Source organism: Amphiura filiformis, chromosome 12, assembly GCF_039555335.1.
Source record: "Amphiura filiformis chromosome 12, Afil_fr2py, whole genome shotgun sequence".
NCBI classification, from domain to species: Eukaryota; Metazoa; Echinodermata; class Ophiuroidea; order Amphilepidida; family Amphiuridae; genus Amphiura; species Amphiura filiformis.
This window is the reverse complement of record NC_092639.1, coordinates 50,558,215-50,578,216: the sequence shown is the minus strand read 5'-3', so window position 1 is coordinate 50,578,216 and position 20,002 is coordinate 50,558,215. Positions and strand designations below refer to the sequence as shown.

Genomic DNA, 20,002 nt, shown 5'->3' with positions numbered 1-20,002 from the left:
TTTCTTAAAGTTGACCTGGTCAACGGATAAACTTGTGTCTCACTCGGTGTTGCAATTTGATAAACTCAAGTAATAACACATAGTTTCTGAAGAAATTGTGCTTTTACTTAGTTTTCTAACCCCGAGTTGAAGTATAGTTTACCACAGATAAACCCAGTTTTTGTTTGTGATTTTGATAAACTTAGTTTTTAGAATGATAAATTAAGTTTCTTAGATGTTCAGTAACTCAGAAATAAACTTAGATTTTGTTAGATAAACTTAGTTTTTCTCAGATATTTTTGTTTGTCAAATAACTTTTTGATAAACTTAGTTGCAACAACTATAAAAAGTTATGCTTATCGCTGGACAAACCAATGTTTATCATATAGAGAAACCAAGTTTATCTGAGTTTATTTCTCTGGAAAAATTAAAAAAATTAAGTTTATCGAATTACTGAAATTGGCTTGCCATCCATGCCTATAGTGTGACAATAAAAGCAAAAGGCGTCTCTGTTTCACTTCTTAAGTATTATGGTATCAAACCTAAACGTATTTATTTATGCATTACTAACATTAATGAGTCTTTATAAACAAATTAAACTAAATAAAATAACCCTTCCCATTTGAATAATCCTAGTACTAGTAGTAGCGTTTATACAGTGACTTTTCCCGTCTTGTTTGCTACAAAGTAATAAAGCCGGCAGTAACATTTTGAAAAGCTTTTAAAATATTCTCTAGTACCTAATTTAAGAATAAAATATACGTTACATAGACGCCTTACGGCATTAATGCATATTTATGCAATCATGTTTTGGTGTTTTACGCGTTAACCTAAATATTAATGTAAAAGATTGCTTTAAGGGCTCGGATACCCATCTTTCTACAGTATTGTTTGTGGAAACTGAGAGCACATCAAGTACACCAATTGCATTTTGAATATAAGGAATGTCCTCTACTGATATCAAATAATTTTGATTATTATTTATGGCAAAATATCTATAATGAAATATACTTAAAGTGTATGTAGCTGGGAGGAAAAGCCGACCATTATGAAATGTTGACCTTTCGTATTGAAAAAACATGCTTTTCCCCCAAAAGACCTTAATATTTTATATATATATCATTATATTTATGAAGTTTACTTCGAGAACTATTAAATGTCAAAAATATCAATTTTTTATATTTTGCCATAAATTTTGTATCAAATCGCGAATGTCAAAAAATCTAAATTATTTGATACCAGAAGGCCACTCCTCGTATTCAGAATGCAATTTGGTGTGTCTGATGTGCTCTCATGTCCCACAAAAAATACTGTGCAAACGTCGCTATCCGAGCCCTTAAGAAGTTTGCCTTATAAAAACGAGGTTAATGATGCATTGATGTAGCAGCAACAAACCTGAGGCCTTTGGAGTAATTCTAGCCATTGAGCCGAGATAATCAGGACTTATGATGTAGTCATCTATGTCTCTAATATCCTGCAATAACACACAATTAAAGTATACGAGGGGTCATTCAAAAAGTTCTGCCTCAGTCCACCTTATATCTCATGTTCTGCAACTAGTAGCCCTTTCATACTTTCCTTGATTATAACCAAGGGTGTTATGTATAGCTTGTGAGGAAATTTTGTTGGTAATATCTTTTTCCATTTTTCGGTTGTTGACAAAGTCAAAATTAAATCAGGATTCCGTGTTTGGAATGGAGAACATTTGGAACATATATATAAAAAGAAGACATAATTGGACCAATTTGAAGTGACCATAAAATACGACTTGATCGCTTTCGATGGCTTAAAAGCTAATGTAAAAACATTGACAATTACAAAAACTGACCAAAAATTGCTTCACTCAACAAATAAACGCTGCTTTTTAGCAAAGAATGATAAGAGCAGATAAGAACTGTAATCAAATGTAACGTTTTTCTTTAAAATGCACATAAATGCAGAAATTATCTGTATTAGATAAATTGCCACGTAGAAGCACATTAAACATGCTTTAGCAATACGACTTGATAAATGAACACCAAGGAGTAGTTGGGTGTCTTTATTTTGTAACTTTCAGTTCTGAGACAGATCTTTAAAAAAAGGTATTTCATACAGATGGTTCACAAGCAGATTTCCATGCTCTGAAAGGCCACCAGACATAAACAGTAAAAATTGAATGCTGGTACATTTTTTTTAAAGTTACTTTTTGGTTACACATTTGATGTTGATTCAGATATAGGCTAATCTGTTCGCATAATCATAGCACTTGCACATCAAGCTAATCTCTAGGAGAGACACACATATTTTCATCTAAATATTTACCGATTTTGTACCGTTTCCGATGTATCAAATCTAACTATTGTTTTTAGGTTGCCGACAAAAACCTTTGCCCTCATTTGTACTGAGATAGGTATACTGGTCTCAGCATTTGTAGGTGATATTCTAATGTGTAATCATGCTCATTTGAAGAAGCAACCATTTGCAGAACCAAAAGAGCGGAGGTAGAACTTATTAAATGACCTTCACACAAACGACCATTTATTTATTTTAGCACTTTTACATATTTATGGATTCTGCCTCATGGATGTACCCTACCTCCCTTTTTGATATTTTTTGCTTAGATAACCCAATTGTAGTTATAGCTATATACATTCAGTATGCAAACACATGCAAAATAAAAGCAAAACATGCCAAACATCTTTTGACAAATTTGCACAATGATAGCAAATGTGCATGACTGGGCATATATAAATCATTACTGACATTTTGAAGAGCTAAAAACAAACTAAAGAAAACTAGTGTTATACTTGTTGATTTAACCTAGTAAAAGGAGTATTTTTATGCTCTTGAAACGTCAGTTGTTTTGTCTTTTTTTAACAAAAAATTATGGATGTAGTTGTACATATATATTTAACGGTTTGGGACATTTTAAAGTTGTTTTTCCGTCTTTGCAATACTCGTTAAGAAGGATTTATTGTAGCACAGACCGCAGAGAAAAACCATACAAATCTGGTAATCCATGACTCAACATAATAATCCTTTGATTTGAATCAGTGCGGATCCATTTCCATCTTACATCACGCATCGTCACAAAATGTGATCCCCATAAGCACAATACTTCAGGTAACTGAGACACATGAGATATATATGCATATTTGATTCAGGGCACTATTATTATATAATTTTTTGCATGTTATACAAAACTCATGAACAGAAAATCCGAGTATTTGGTGACATTTAAAGTGATATTCGAAAACATAATTATTCTTTAAACACAACACAAGTGTTCATAATCATTTGGATAGTACATTTTTAACACTTCAACACGTATATCGTGTTTATATCTGATGTGCCCTACACGTACATGAATAGGAGGCGTTGGTAACGGTTAACACCATAACACGTTTACAGGGGTATTTTCAACAAAACATATTATATTAACACCTTAAGGGGGTACTACACCCCTGTGGTAAATCTGTGACTAGTTTTGCATTTTTCTCAAAAAATAATAACACACTGGTAATAAAAGTTATGTATATTATTGGGGCAAGGAATCCAATTAATGCACCGAAATTTCAGTGACTCAAGACAAGCGGTTCAGTATATATGATAGGAAACGAGGTACATCCTAGCGGTACCTTATTTCTTATCATAAATAACAAACCGCTTGTGAAATTCCAGTGTAGTAATTGTATTCCTTGCCCCTATAATATACGTAACTTTTGTTACCACTGTATTATTAGTTTTTGAGAAAAATGCAAAAATAGACACAAATTTATTGAGGGGTGTATATAGTACCCCCTTAATGTGATAAAAATACTCCTATAAACGTGTTGTGTTTATCGTATAAACAACGCCCCCGATTCATTTACGTGTTTTCTATATGGTACACTGCACCTTTCACCTGTTGGAGATGACTATGTATCTGCATTGCTGTCTATTGTCATTATCATGTTATTCAATTCTATGTCAGCTTGCATTTTTAAGTCGATCAATTCTGCATTAAGCAGTTAAGTTAGCTCAATCGATAAGGCGTTCGACTATGCATGGTGCGATAGGTTGCGGGTTCGAACCCTGGTGGTGGATTATTATGCTCTCATGGAAAATTGAGTTATAGCTTGAAATTCCCCTGGACAAGGAAGTTACTGCTAATTGGCTCGTTGTAACTGGTATGGAACTCGGGAGCTGATCCTGGTTGCAATGGTCATATTGGAATGTAGGTGTGCGCTCTTGGAGCTGCAAATACCATGTGTTGTTGTTAAATGGTTATGGAATTTCAAATAATTATAATACAAGTGTATGAACATTGTCAGTGTGACTTACATCAACTAAGTAGTAGACGTCATCGCAGTGTGTATCCACCATACCATTTGTAGATACTACCATGAAATTAACACAATCTACGATTTGTCGTCTCATTAGCTCATCGAAGAGATGTCCTATGGCTGTGTCGATTTCTTTGAGAACATTAAGAACCTGGAAAGACAATCCAAAATGTTGATGTTAAATTTGGCATGTCAGCTTATGTCGTTACTTTTTTTAATGTACGTATATGGTCAATTCCAGCCAAAGCGGGACAAAATTCTCTCTATGTTAACTTTCCACTTTAAAATGTCATTAATAAAGGAAATCACGTTATTGATGAAGCATATCATGTCACGTCCAATGTGGTCTCTTTGAGCATATAGACTTTTACTAGCAAGTCATACCAGGGGACTAGTTCTGATGGCTTAAATGAATTGGGGCTACCCACGAATTCAAAGATAAAGCACCATATATGTCATTGAATGTCCTTCAATCAAAATGAATTTATTTCCGTTAGAAAGACGTTTGCATGATCTCTCATCATTTGTAAAACGATTGAATTCCACCAAAGTTTGTGGACTCTAGAGGCCATTAAGTCAATTTGGCTAATAATTTTGTTACCCGCGTATCAAAAATTAAATGATCGTTCTGAAAAATGTTAAGTGGATATGCCATAAATGACTATATCATGAAACGAAGTTTCGTTGGATAATTCTGAGGTCCAAGTGATTATTTTATGCAAATACATTTTACCCATAAAAGTCCATAAAATCAAATTTGACGTTACCCACGTATCAACTGTTACCCACGAGTCCACAGCAAATATAATTGCCATAACTTAAATTAACATTTAATGACTTTGGACACTGAATTTAGTTTGACAAGCGCTTAAAATTGTAAATCGTAAAAATACGTTCAGCGCTTTTAAAAAGAATCTATGACGGTTTAAACTTTTGATACCCACGAATCCCGAATAGATGCTAACCTTGAAAAACAAGGAGATTGTATATTTTAAGTTTAAATCAGCACATATTCAAGCCATGGGTATGCTCTAATTTTTACAGTACTTACAGTTTATGCACCTAAGAAACACAAACCCCAAACGGTACTATAGTACTTATAGCTTTACCCACGAATTCGGCGTTACCCACGAATCCAAGGATTTACTCGTAAATTATATGTTTCTTATGCATCTTAACATTTTGAAAACATGCGCAATAGGTTCCAAAACAGTCCTGTTTAATAGCGTCCTCTTGAAGGTATACTGAAGCTGTATCATGAAGTTTTGATTGATTATCCTAAATTACCATTTTTTGGGTAAATGCAATTGGTTAGAGAAACGGGAATCATTGAAACACAATGGAGGAATAACCGCATGATGGTTTCCAACCTTCTGTAATATTTTCTATTTTGCCGCTTACCAATACATACCTTCAAATATGTGTTACCCACAAACATTTTGGTTACCCACGAATCCCTACTTAAATTTTAGTTAACAATGTATTGATAGTGTTTTAGTTCATAGGAACTGTCAAACACGAGTTAATAGAATATTGCTGCATGAAAATATGGAATGATTTTACTAAAATAATAATATAAAACTGTTTGTTCTGTCTATTTGAATTTGGCAACTTCATTATTCTCAACATTTTTATACCCAAAATGCCATAATGATCAATTCTAAATATTCTATGTAGTTTGTATTTTGATTAAAATTCATTTTAGTGCCATTGCAGCCTGAATTATTGACATACGGAAAAGTAATTTTTATTTTTATTTAAAAAAATTAATAGGAATTGCTATTTTTCAGACGCTGTTACCCACGAATCCATCCGAGATCCTCATCCTGCGACGAGATACAAAATCTAACTTTATATTTCTATGAAGCATTTATTCTAATCTTTCGAAATAATACAGTAATGTTAAATGACAGCCACTTTGGAAAGAGTTCGAAGAATTGACACAATCTTAACTGTACACCTGGTTCTTTCTTAAAATTTGTAATAACCAAAATATTTCTTTGTAGATACATGTAATAAAATTCTATTTTACGTTCAAAGTCTTCACCGATTTCTAGTGTATATGAGTCACACATAAAATATTGCAAGATATTAAAGAAAGTGAAATTTTATGGCGTACAACAGGTGAAAAAGGCTTGAATTCGTGGGTAACATGCATATGCGCATTTAACACTTTATTTGGTCTAGCAAGAAAAGTTATTTTTCAATCCGATGGCACTTCCACCTGATGATTCACAAGATATGATCGTCTCATTTGATAAGTCTAGAATTGAAAAGGAAAACATTTTTAAAATGGCCCCCAGAGAGAATTTTGTCCCGCTTTGGCTGGAATTGACCATATACATGTACTAGGGTAAGGAGTTACTCATATTTTGACATTTTTACCTTTTTTTCTTTTTCTTAATGACTTTTTCGTGTCTTTTTGTTTGATCCCACAAACAAGAGCATACATTGTTATTCCTTCAGCAATGACCTTGATCGCAAGTGGCTGTTTTTCCGTTCGTATTTTCATTGTTCCTTTATTGTTGCCGAGAGTTGTAATAAATTATGATAAAAATGGTTTCAGCGAGTGCAAAATAATACTAATATTTACTTGGAAAAGTGAAGCATTGTCCTTGAAGAGGAACAACAAATTAATCTTAATTATCTGCTGATATAAACTCTCGAAAATATGGAATTCATTTGAAGATCATACTGTTCATATTAAACATGACAACTGAAACATTAATATGTTTGTGGCAGTAACAACATGCAATGTATGTAGCTTTCAAGGTGCGTTTCGTTAGCTTTGGTGCTGTTGCGGAGGTGTTCATTGCATCCGTTATACTTTAAAGGCCGCTTCAAATATCTGGAAAACACATTAAGTTGGGAGCTTTGCAAAGTTTGGTGGTATAGAGGTGAACATTGACTTGATTATATTTTAAGCCTACTTAATTGGGTGCCCTTGAAAGTTTGCCTGGTCAACTGGATCCCTCTTTAAGTAGTTCTACTATGACTGTCCAATATAGCTTCCAATGGCTATCAAAAAGATTTGTGACCTTCTGTATCGTTGTGGGATGAAGAATTTGCTTTCATCTCACCATACTTTACTCACCTCGTTAGATGATGCGCCATATTTTCTTCCCGTTCGACCAGGATCTTCAAAATACACGGTAGTAAAGGTCGGCCTTGATTGATTAACATGAAAAAAAATTTGAATATTTTATCGAGCTATAATAATGACTTTACTGATTATATTGTTGACGAACGCATAAAACGTAAAGTTATTGCCATATTAACCATTACGTTACTCTGCCTTCAACAAAGTGTTCAATTTTACTTCACAACTTGAGTGCCTCCTGGGGATTTCTATCTGTCACCAAGGTAACCACATAAATAAGTATCACCTTGACCAGTCATGTAGTTCCTTGGAAGTGATCTGCGAATTCGCCCGAGATATTTGGCTGTAATGATAACAGTCTCATGGGGGATGATGCGAAAGGCACGGATTGCCTATACACCAATCGGAGAAGCGTTTACTGTATTTGGCCCTCTATTGACGAAACCACAGATGTACCAGTGCGGGAGATTTAAGTTGTTCAATCAATTCATGATCGTATCACTGTTGTGTTACAATTCTGTATATAGCACACTAACAAGTAATTGATGGAACCCCCGGCCTTGGGACACCGCAGTTTTACGTCGAGGACACCGCAGTAATGGATGTATTGCATGAAGTATTTGTAGACTAATCATGTTTTATTGCCATTCAGTAATAGTTCTCTCCGCCGTTCTGTCTGTCCGTCTTCCTCATTTACTGAATATATGTTTATTTTCTATACCGAGAAATGTTATCTCTCCCGGCTCTGTCATTCCCTATATAAAGGTTTTATTTTCCTTAGCACATTAATACCCCGACTCTGCAATACCTTACTTGAAGATTTAGATTTTCATTACTGCCACAATATTATCTTACACTGCACAGTTCTGTAAAGCTGTTATGAAAACAATATGTTTCTTAATACTCAAGATGGTTATTTTTCCCCGATTCTCCAAGATCATTTTGAATTTTTTTTATCCCTGGCTTACCTCCAAAAGATGTTCAGTATTGAATTTTATCAAGACTGTGAATTTTGTCACTGGTTTGAGGTTGTTTTTCTGTATCATAATTCTTAATCATAAAGCTTCTTTCTCGTTACGTGCAGCTTATTAACCAATCAGATTCGCGGTTTTAAACACGTGGAGCTGATGTAAACATCCTCTCTCACAAATATTACGTTGTTAATTTTTGTAAATGAAAATATCTGTAGTATATCAGCAAAAAATGGTATAGGTGCTATTAAAGTAATATCTGAACAGAATGATGATTGTTCTATATTTAGGGAGCTATCATTTTCTTCGGAAGGGGATTCCGGGGCATAAATTTTTGGAAAGAAAAATAGGGGGGAGGGGGGTCATAAATTGATAATGACAAAATGTAGGGAGTCACAAGATGACTACAGATATAGTGTGTTTATTGTATTCAAAAAGACTGATTTCAATACAATTTTAGCCTGTCTAGGGGGTACGGTGTATCGGTGGTGGGTGTCGGGGGTCATAACATTTTGATGCCGAAATAGTGAGGGCCGCAATTTATTGACGCCGACTTTTTGTAAATTTAGGAACCCCCCCGTTCCGAAAAAATTGATGACCCATTTTACTCTCTCCATATTTACACAGTGGCATGTGATATCGCTTTCCCTGCAATATCTTTACACAGCGCTTTACATCAGTAGTTGTTGTTGTTTGACCTTCATATCCCCTGCACCGCTAATACAGCCCGAGTATAAAGTTACTTGCTATTAAACACGGTGTAAACTTGGAAACACTAAATAAATATGCTTTGTGTCATTTTAGCCAGGCATTAGCAACATGTTCTCTTGACACGTGCTGTGATTTGGCCTCCTTTACCCGTTCGTTATCTATGCTAATTCCGTAAATTAATTACAAGATAATAATTGTGAAAGAGGATACCTATAACTATACTACGCGCAGCTAACGACCCAACCACGTGATTAAATTGGACTATTTTGATTGGTCAAACAGCTGCTCGTAACGAGAAAGAAGCTACGCGTAGCTGTTCCACGCTTTTGGCCCCCTTGGCTTGCCATACACGTCCCACCACTATACACACCCCACCCACCTCCATACACTCTCACTTATCCCCTCATAAACTAAATAGTCATCCTCATCATTACTATTTGGTTTATATTAAGGGCCTCATAAACTAAATAGTACTTTTTACCTTGACTCAATGTGGTTGGATGACATTCATTTTCGCTCATATAGTATACAAGAAAAAACATTAATAGGACAAGTGACATTATATAAAAGAAAGGCTAATGACTTTACCTTTGGTTTGCGGGTAGATTCAGCCATTCCAATACGTCATCTATTCTCGTCATGTAATCAATTGTACTGGAAGTAACGAGATATGAAAACATGTTATCTGTAGGAAATGAACTTGTGGTTTGTAATAAGTTTGTTGCTCAAAAATAGCCAACGGTCATACACAGCTAGTTTAATATGACATTTACAAAGTGAAGATAATACATGATATATGTCATGATATTGATTGCAGACGACGTGGTAGCTTTAAGAGTTAAATAAAACAAAAAACGAACAACACCAATCGCTTGGTGGGTAAACGCGTTACAAGCAGACCTCGCCTATCTGCTAAATTTAAAGGTTTGGTGGCCTTAAAAAGAGCCGTTTACTGAAGACTGCCACTTGTCAAAAGAAAACAAGCAGACCTCGCCTATCTGCTAAATTTAAAGGTTTGCTGGCTCTGAAAAAGAGCTGTTCACTGAAGACTGCCCCTTGTCAACAGAAAACATGTAGAATGCATATACTGTAATAGAAGTATACGGCTTACCAGGAACGGTTTGGTCACTCACGGACCGATGATTGTTCTGCTTGTTTTCTGTAGACAAGGGGCAGTCTTCAGTGAACGGCTCTTTTCAGAGCCACCAAAACCTTTGTAACATTAGCAGATAAGCGAGGTCTGCTTGTTCTCGGTTGACAAGGGGTAGTCTCCAGGGAACGGCTCTTTTCAGAGCCATCAGTACGCAAGGGGCGGCCTACATGTCTCATTCTTAGGTACTTTGTCCTGAAGAAGTCAGAGCTACTCCTGACGAAAGCTTGACAGCTCTAAACTTGTCCGATGGCGAACCCGCTAAAAACCCACTAATTGTTCCTGGTGGTATTGGGCAATTATTTTTTACTATAATGTAAGGTAAATTTTATGCTTTTGTTGGGTAATATTACCTTTTCTATATGACACTGTTCTAATATATTATATACCAACAAAAAAGTGGGAATATACATTCCGTGGTGTTACACCGCACCGTACCGAGAGAGACAAACTGTTTACTCAACCACGGGTAACATTACTTCTACGCAACCCGCTGATATTTACCCAATGTTAGGCAAAGTTTACCCAACCAAATTTTACCCCACAACAGTTTACCCCTCGTTCTAACAGTGTAAGCGCATAGACGAATAGAATCCGAAGAATAGAAACAATTAAACACTTGACAACTTGATATATCTCAACCTATTCAACATGGCTCCACATTAACGTAGTCAAGTCATACCATCAGCATATAAGATCCATACGACACTGTCAGCATAACATTGGAAATTGACATTAGTCTGAGATCAATGTTTGCATGACCGGATTAAACTCCTTGTCATGACAAATGATGCTTGTACTAGCATCCTCTGGAGTCTACTTACCGGATACGCTTCTCCCTGTTTTGACATTTTTTGATGTAATATCCTCAAAGTTTAAGTTATAAGCTATTATAGCACCCCCTTTATCCGGCTTGATATAATTAACTACACTCAAACATATGGATAGTTCACCCCGGGATAGTTCATAAATAACTGACTCGCATATTTGGTAAAATCAGTTGATTTTTCAGATTTTTTTTCAGTGAGTTTTGCTATATTCCGTGTAAAATTATGAAAAACGAAAAAAAAAAAAAAACATTGGTAAGAAAGCTTTAAGACGTTCCATGCATCTGTCACCCTAACACGCACAAATCCAACAAGGAAAAACACTGCGCATGCGTGCATCACACGCATCCGCACGGAAACGCTGGCCGGGCCAGCGAAACCCCGTGGCTACCGGTCGGTGATACTTGGTTGGCACGCGAGGGGTCTAAGGTTCGAAACCCGGGGATACCAAGTGACTTCATTGTTCATCTTCTATCCATTTTCGTTTCTTCTTCCCCTTCCAATAGCTAAAAACCCTTGGGTTATGGCGTCATTCTATATATTTTGAAGAGCAAGGTATAACCTTTGCTTTCAAAATACATATGACAATAAATTCAACCTAGATTGTGGTATCTGGATGACAGTGTTTATCAACCAGTGAAAGGAAAACGTAGCTGTTGTCTGAATAAGAGACATATGGCATATCAAAATGCGATACCAAGTCGTAATATGGCGTATCATGATGAATTATGCAAGAAAGGAATCCGGAAATTCCATTGAATAGAAATATGTTCACTAAAATTATATGATATCGCCTGAAGGCCAATTTTTATCATTTTAAAAATGTAATAATGATCTCATTCATCATGAACATACCAAAGCAATAAAACATAAGTAGATAGATAACATACGCTTTTAATAAAAACGAAACAACCAGATGGTAATAAAGGTAATTAAAAACAAAATCGAAAAATTAATACAAAAAACAAAATTTCAAATAAATGATGTATAAATAAGACAAAAGCTAATGGGAATCGCATTCTAACTTCAGAACTCATTTTTCGGAATTGGTTTTTGTTCAACAGGATTCAAATAGTTGGCTTGAGGCTGAAATGTTGAACAGTTAAATGTATAGAGGCCCACTTTAAGTGGACTACATTGTCGTTCCAATCATTTAAGCAATCCCTGTGGCATATCAGCACGTAATAAACCGGACGCTATACTGTCACTTCAAAATATTATAGTTTATCAGCCCATATTCAGAGTCTATGATCAGCCCGATAGACAATTATACACAACAGTTCGTTAGTGAACTTAAATTTTGGGTAATTATGTGGTATAAACCTCTGAAGTGTGTCAATATTTTGTTATTGTAAGCAATATTACTTTGTTTTACTACATTTCTTCACTCCATGTGCAACATTACATCAGCCCTTTCCGGCTCCTGCACCCGGCTACTAAAAGCTCTATGTTGGTTTCAATGCCTGATATATTCAATGTGTGCACCATGCACCTTATTAATTGTGAAAAGCTTTCAAAAGTGGTATTTTAAATCATTTAATGATCAATAATTATGTTCACAAAAACATGAAAATTCTATAAATATGAATACATTTTAATATCGAATCATCATACCAAAAATGTGTAATATCAGATATTGAGCTGTAATTGGGTTAGCTTGTTACTTTAAGGTATTGTATATGGGATATGCAGCCGATTATTGTAACTTCATGTATTAGATGTCTCATAAAGTATAAAGAAATTAAAGGCAAATGAAGAACCTTTTCGCCTTCAGATGGAATTACGACTTTTAAAAATCCGAATATCCCATGGGGTGAGAAAACCCCAATTCCCTGACACTTGACAAATCAAGAGTAATTGCATGTAAGAGTGTTGGTGGGTTATGTTACTTGATTATTATGTAAGAGCCAGGTGTAAGAGCCAGCCGAGTGTTAAATTTGGTACATTCTTGTTGTTAAGTTAATCCAAACACTGTTGCAGAGTGTTACTCTCAAATTGTCGATAATCCACTTCCAGTATACGGTTGCTAACACGGTTACTTGACGCGACGATGCTTTTAACATGTTTAACATGTTTAAGTAACATCACATGTAATGTATTTGGCCCTGCCAGATTGAGGTTAAAGCTTCGTCACTGTATAGTATGTATGGTTTAGAAATCTGGTTAAACAATTCTACTTCTTGAAATTTAGGGCAACATGATTATACTGTACTTCGATTTAGAGAATATATTAATATATTATAGGGGCAATGAATCCAATTACTTCACTGACATTTCAGTGATTCAAGACAAGTGGTTCATTATATATATATTAAGAAATGAGGTACATTGTAGCGGTACCTCTTTCTTATCATAAATAACGTACCGCTTGTCTTGAGTCACTGAAATTCCAGTGTAGTAACTGGATTCCTTGCCCCTATAATATATATAACTTTTGTTACCAATGTGGTATTATTTTTTTGTGAAAAATGGCAAAAATTTCGAGTGCTGTATTATTTCGTATTTAGACACTACACTTTGAAAGTCTGGATTTCCAAAACCACAACTAGACAAAATCAGAAGTCCTCTACAGGGGGCACGCTCTACAGGGGGCACGCTCTACAGGGGGCACGCTCTACAGGGGGTACTGTGCATCTATTGTTTGGAATAACCAAATCCTAATTGTCCGACACTTTACAAATCAAGAGTAATACTGAAAACAAGTATGTTGATGGGGTAGTCTTACTTGATTATTTAAGTAAGAGCCGTGGGTAAGCGTCAGCTGAGCCAGTTGAGTGTTCATTTTGTACGTTCTTGTTGTTAAGATAATCCAAACACTGTTGCAGGGTGTTACTCTCAAATTGTCGATAATCCACTTTCAGTATACTGTTGTTAACATAGTTATTTGACGCGACGATGCTTTCAAATCACACCGTATGTGTTGCATTTGAGTGCATTGCTCTTGGCACTATCGAGGTTAAGGCTTTGTCACTATATATTATGTATGCAATGGTTTACCTGGTAAAACAATCTTGTTCTACTTAAATTAAGCTTAGTTTGAGAAATTTAGAGCAACGTGTTATACTCTGCGCGCAGCCATATATAAAGTCCAAGTTTTGAGATATTTTCTTAAAATAACAAAAGCTATCTTAAAGAGGAAGTCCCGCCATAGCAGTTCTTCCGGGGTGAACCAAACCTGCCTGGTTATCAAATTAATCAGTGATAAGATTATCTCTGAATTTGACAGGTGCTAGTTGATGTTTGAATGATGTATCAATTAGCACCTGTTAAATTCAAAGATAACCTTGTAACTGATTAATTTGATAACCAGGCAGGTTTGGTTCACCCCAGAAGAACGACTCTGTAGGGGCTTCCTCTTTAAGAACCGCTGATACAATACTAGGCTTGCTTTTGCTCATTTTTATGTATTTTTCATGATGATTCCAAATAATGGCTATGAAATTTACAATTCTGAAATTGTTGAATTTTAAAAAAGAAGTTGGTACTTAGCGAAACTTGAGAGTTAATTCTTACCAAGCGCGAATGTCATGAAGGAACAAATTCGACAGCCGGTAAGCCATGATTAGTGGGGTAGGGTGGGGGTGGGGGTGTTAATTGGTTACAAGCTTTCACAGTCGCGATTTTGTTGACGAATCTTAGTTTGACACTAGCACTGCACTAATCCTGAATTTTCAAAAATTATGTTGAGAATGCCATACTTTCCCCCGTGAATATTTGTGGATTTGATTGAATTTTCAAGCCGCTTGGAATTTAGAAATGAACAATGGTATATTTAGAATTCGTGTTGTTTGCAGAAAGTAACTTTAAAATTCTAGTCTGTAATTTTTCCCTCAATACTTATCGGTATTCGAGCAGAGAAAGTCAGGGAGGATCTAACGGAACCATTGTTCATACAGAGGTGCTTAAAATTCAAAGTATTAGAATTAATGCATGAGACAGCTTGAAGGAATCAACTGGACGTCTGGTATTAACCACTATGCATTACAAATGCTAATTCTTGGGCCAAGGAGGAATATTGCAGCCAGAAGTTTAAAGGAATTTAAAATGGCTTCGTTGATGTTTGCTTTCATCACCTGGATGATTTCAAGCATATCTTTATTCTTCAACAACATACGAATGCGCACTATGCTTAGAAGTAAGTAGAGGGCTAGCCATTTTTACATTTGTAATTAACAGTGAATTCTAAAAAACAACCTTATTATAATTTCTCACTAGCCATTTTTACATTTGTGATTAACAGTGAATTCTAAAAAACAACCTTATTATAATCTCTCACTAACTATGTTTAATCTATGGTTTAATACCGATAACGCACAGCCTTTTCAAACTACAATCTAACGTCGTAACCGGGATTAACTCCCCGGGATGAGCTCAATGAGTATACCATATGGGTATATATTGATTTTGAGAATCAGCAGCCAAAGGATATTTCCATGTTTCAAGTAGGATTGTTATAACCCACAACGAGAGTAAAGACGAGAGCTCATTACGGTATTTTGCCAGTTTTTTTTACAAAATGTCCAACTCAGGATCAACATTTGAAAATATTTAATTTTACGATACATCATCTGGAGAACAATGCAAAACTAAAAGACCAACTGAAATAAAACATAATCTTGACAAGCCCCTATACAATTTTGCTGATGAAGCCCTCAACGTCAGAAAACTTACAAAAATTGATTAATCTAAGCCTATGCCACAAATTTCACAGAATACGTACTTGCCAAACGGCTTGTAATATGTAGGGCTTCTGTCTTCTGTCTCTCCCGGGTGATGATCGTCTTCAACTTCCCCTAGATTGTTTCCAAGCCAAGAATGACTGGCGGTGATTTTACCTTGGTGTCTCGCAAGCTGCCATAACTGTATGGGACAATAGAGCAAATCAGAATGCAAGAATGTTGCATTGACTGTGGTGATAAAATTGAATCGAAACAACAATTACAACAATAACAACAATAACTAATAACAACAAATATGGAGGATGGATTTAGCTGGTTCTTAATAAAAATGTATAAGGCACAGCGATAAGTGCCCCAATATTATACAACTTCTGATGGAAGGTCGTGTGTTCGAATCACGGCAGTGCGATTTGAAATTTGGCGAGACCTTGAAAATTTTACCTCTCTCTCTCCCCCCAGTAAAAGGAGATATGGCGAACACCCAACAGGAACTTCAGAAAGTTATAACAGGGATGCGAGTTCTCATCACTGGGTGTAAAAATACTGACCGGAGTCTGCATGGCTAAAACGCCAAGGAAAATGATAGGCACTTCACCATACGCGTAATGCTGCGACAATAAATTTAACTTAGAAGATGCAATAAGCAACAGATTTAAGGATGTATATTTTATTTCATATTCCTTACTATTATATTCATAGAATAAGTACAAAACAATTCATGAATTTACTCTAAGCCTTTTGGGACAAAGGGAAATACCTGTTTCTGAATTCCAAATCTTTAGTTGATTTCTTGAGTTATGTGTCTCTATGATCGAAGGCGTATTCTAGGATCAACAAAGTGAATGGAATTCGGTCTGAGCTTGATTGATTTTACCATGTTATCTTACCGCTGGATCATGATACCATCCGGCATCAATGCTACCATATCCCGTGGGGTCTGTTCGTGGAGCAAATTCTTCATCAGTCTTATGATCCAAAATCCAATCAGATACAATCCCATGGAACTGGGGGTAGTAACCCTTCAATATACATAATGGTAAATTGTTTGAGTTTGTTAGATTGAGGTAAACACTTTTATGATCTGCAGCCTTAGCATCAAACAGAACATATTCATTTATTACTGTGACCAAATTCTGTAAGAAATATGAGAATTTCCATGCAAATTGCAGAATAAAACTTTCGTTCTGGATTGATCTGTTTTTGGTAAAAAAAAACAACCCTTCAATGTCTTTAAGAGATTTAGTTTCATTCATGTGCAACATATTCTTAACATTTTTAAACGTTAATTAATATTAATTATTATTCTTAACTATTTCTTGAAAGAATCATTTTGCATGCTCTGCTGGGCTATTTTAAATAAATAAATTAAAACAGGGATCATATTTGGATACGCCTTGAAAATCAGGATGGAAACAATGTATGCTCCCTTAAGTGTCATGCAAACAATGGTTTATAGAGAGTTTGGGGTTAACTCTCTATTACCGTCATCGTTGCATTTTAAGTGTGCTGAGGCCTCGTTGGTCACAGATAATAAACCTGTAAGTTGTTTTTAAAATCTGAAGTGTGACACGAGAGAGTATTGTAGAGACAAACCAACGACATAAATACCGTCTCAAGTATTTTGTATTTTCATATTCATTGGACCCATGACACGAGGTTACGGTGCCCATTTTACAGCAGCGAGTGCTTCAATTTAACCCCATGAGAACTACCTGCCTATTGGTCAAAAAGAAGTTTTCATTATCAATAGGACCAATAATTTCACCCTGCAAAAAAATTGGGATGAATTATTTGCAAAGCTCCATTCTGATTGGTAATTAAAATAAAGTTATCATGTAACTGACCAATCAGAGGCAATGTTAGATCGGCAGGTAGTGCTCAGGTGGTTAATTGATGCCATAAAAAATGTGTGTGAATGTATTTGTGTTAATCTTGGATATAGTAACATAAACAGGGGTAACCTTCCAAATTTGAACTTACCGATACTATCGTCCATAGGTTAGGTGCTGTTGTAGCGGGGAAAGATGCTCGCATATCTGCCGTAACACCACATTCACCTGAAAGAAAGTTATTAAAATATTGATTTATTTGGGAAAATGTTGAAGAACAAGTCTAAATAAGTCTTAGCAGGATGCGATCACATTATGATGAAGAGAAATCCCTGGTGGGTTGATGAACGTGAAGAACGTTGAGACGTGAATTTGTGAGTCTGGAGAAGCGTGATCTCTTACAAGATGTGTGTTAGATTGTGTTTCAGGCAAGACATGTCTAATTGCAATTACAATACCCTATTGCTAACTTGCGCCTAAGACACGATTTTTGCAGTGTAGTATTTTAGATTTGAAACATAACCCAAATGTTTCCATGCATTTACATAACTTACTTAATCTCCTCAGGTTTGGTAAGTCTTTCTTATATTTTTGTAAATAATCAGCTCGAAAGCCATCTAGAGCCAATACGACAAGCGGAGTGTCGGATCCACTGAAATGCAAAATCAAAATACGTTGTTATAATTATTGTATTGTTTTCATAATATTTGCACAATTTTAATGAGTTTAGATGTAATATTAGGTGTATATACTAGCAATGTCCTTTGGAGGAGATAGCTTAGCTCAATCGATAAGGCGTTCGACTATGGTGCGAGAAGTTGCGGGTTCGAACCCTGGCGGTGCGTAGTATACGCTCTCGTGGAAAATTGAGTCAGCTTGAAATTCCCCTGGACACGGAACTTACTGCTAATTGTCTCGTTGTAACCCGTACGAAACTCGGGTAGCTGATCCTGGTTGCGAGGGTATGTGGAATGTCTAGGATGTGCGCTCTTGAAGCTGCAAAGTCCCTGAATCTATATAATAATACGCATCGTCTATCTGTCTGTCTATCTATCTGTCTGTCTATCTATCTGTCTGTGTGTCTGTCCGCCTATTTTCTCGGAGACTAGGGGTCGCACGTTCCTCAAACTTGGTGGGTGGGTGCAGCTTGACCCCATACAGAACAAGTTTGTATTGGTTAGTGGGTCAAGGTTACCAAGGTCATCCAGGGGTCAGATTAGTAAACGCCTATTTTCTCGGAAACTAGGGTCGCACGTTCCTCAAACTTGGTGGGTGGGTGCAGCTTGACCCCATACAGAACAGACCCCATACAGAACAAGTTTGTATTGGTTAGTGGGTCAAGGTCACCCAAGGTCATCCAGGGGTCAACTTAGTAAAAACTGTTTTCTCAGAAACTGGGGTCGCACGTTCCTCAAACTTGGTGGGTGGGTGCAGCTTGACCCCATACAGAACAAGTTTGTATTGGTTAGTGGGTCAAGGTCACCCAAGGTCATCCAGGGGTCAAATTAGTAAATCTGTTTTCTCAGAAACTGGGGTCGCACGTTCCTCAAACTTGACGGGTGGGTGCGTCTTGACCCAGGACAGAACAAGTTTGTATTGGTTAGTGGGTCAAGGTCACCAGAGGTCATCTAGGGTCAAATTAGTAAAAACTGTCATATGGGCATGCAACTTGGTGGGTAGGTGGATCGTGACCTAAGACGGAACAAGTTTGTATTGGTTAGTGGGTCAAGGTCACCCAGGGGTCACCCAAGGTCATCCAGGGTCAAATTAGTAAAAACTGTTTTTCTCAGAAACTGGGGGTCGCACGTGCCTCAAACTTGACGGGTGGGTGCGTCTTGACCCGGGACAGAACAAGTTTGTATTGGTTAGTGGGTTAAGGTCACCAGAGGTCATCTAGGGGTCAAATTAGTAAAAACTGTCATATTGGCATGCAACTTGGTGGGTAGGTGGATCTTGACCTAAGACGGAACAAGTTTGTATTGGTTAGTGGGTCAAGGTCACCCAGGGGTCATCTGAGGTCAAATTAGTAAAAACTGTTTTCCGCCTATTTTCTCGGAGACTAGGGGTCACACGTTCCTCAAACTTGGTGGGTGGGTGCATCTGGACCTCAGACAGAACAAGTTTGTTTCGGTTAGTGGGCCAAGATCACCCAAGGTCATCCAGGGGTCATCTGAGGTCAAATTAGTAAAAACTGTCATATGGGCATGAAACTTGGTGGGTACAGTCAACTTTTAGAGTCAAATGTTTGGACGGTCATTTTGGGGTCATCCAGGGGTCATCCGAGGTCAAATTAGTAAAATTTGTCGTATGGGCATGAAACTTGGTGGGTACAGTCAACTTTTAGAATTTTGGACGGTCATTTTGGGGTCATCCAGGGTCAAATTAGTAAAAACTGTCCTATGGGCATAAAACTTGGTGAGTACAGTCAGTATCAGCCAGGTAATCGCGACAG

The 20,002-nt window shown here is 36.5% G+C and overlaps 1 protein-coding gene across 3 annotated transcripts in view; it reads right to left on the bottom strand.

Annotated features, from left to right (window-relative positions):
• Positions 1 to 20,002, bottom strand: part of LOC140166360 (venom phosphodiesterase 2-like) — a 54,922-nt gene that overhangs the window by 28,209 nt on the left and 6,711 nt on the right. For all 3 annotated transcript variants that reach the window (XM_072189804.1, XM_072189805.1, XM_072189806.1), the window contains 8 exons: positions 18,105 to 18,202; positions 17,702 to 17,778; positions 16,609 to 16,740; positions 15,763 to 15,902; positions 9,654 to 9,719; positions 7,378 to 7,450; positions 4,282 to 4,434; positions 1,375 to 1,453 (listed from right to left, as the gene is read on the bottom strand). In XM_072189804.1, the coding sequence (XP_072045905.1) occupies positions 1,375 to 1,453; positions 4,282 to 4,434; positions 7,378 to 7,450; positions 9,654 to 9,719; positions 15,763 to 15,902; positions 16,609 to 16,740; positions 17,702 to 17,778; positions 18,105 to 18,202 (818 nt within the window). The remainder of the gene's footprint in view (positions 1 to 1,374; positions 1,454 to 4,281; positions 4,435 to 7,377; positions 7,451 to 9,653; positions 9,720 to 15,762; positions 15,903 to 16,608; positions 16,741 to 17,701; positions 17,779 to 18,104; positions 18,203 to 20,002) is intronic.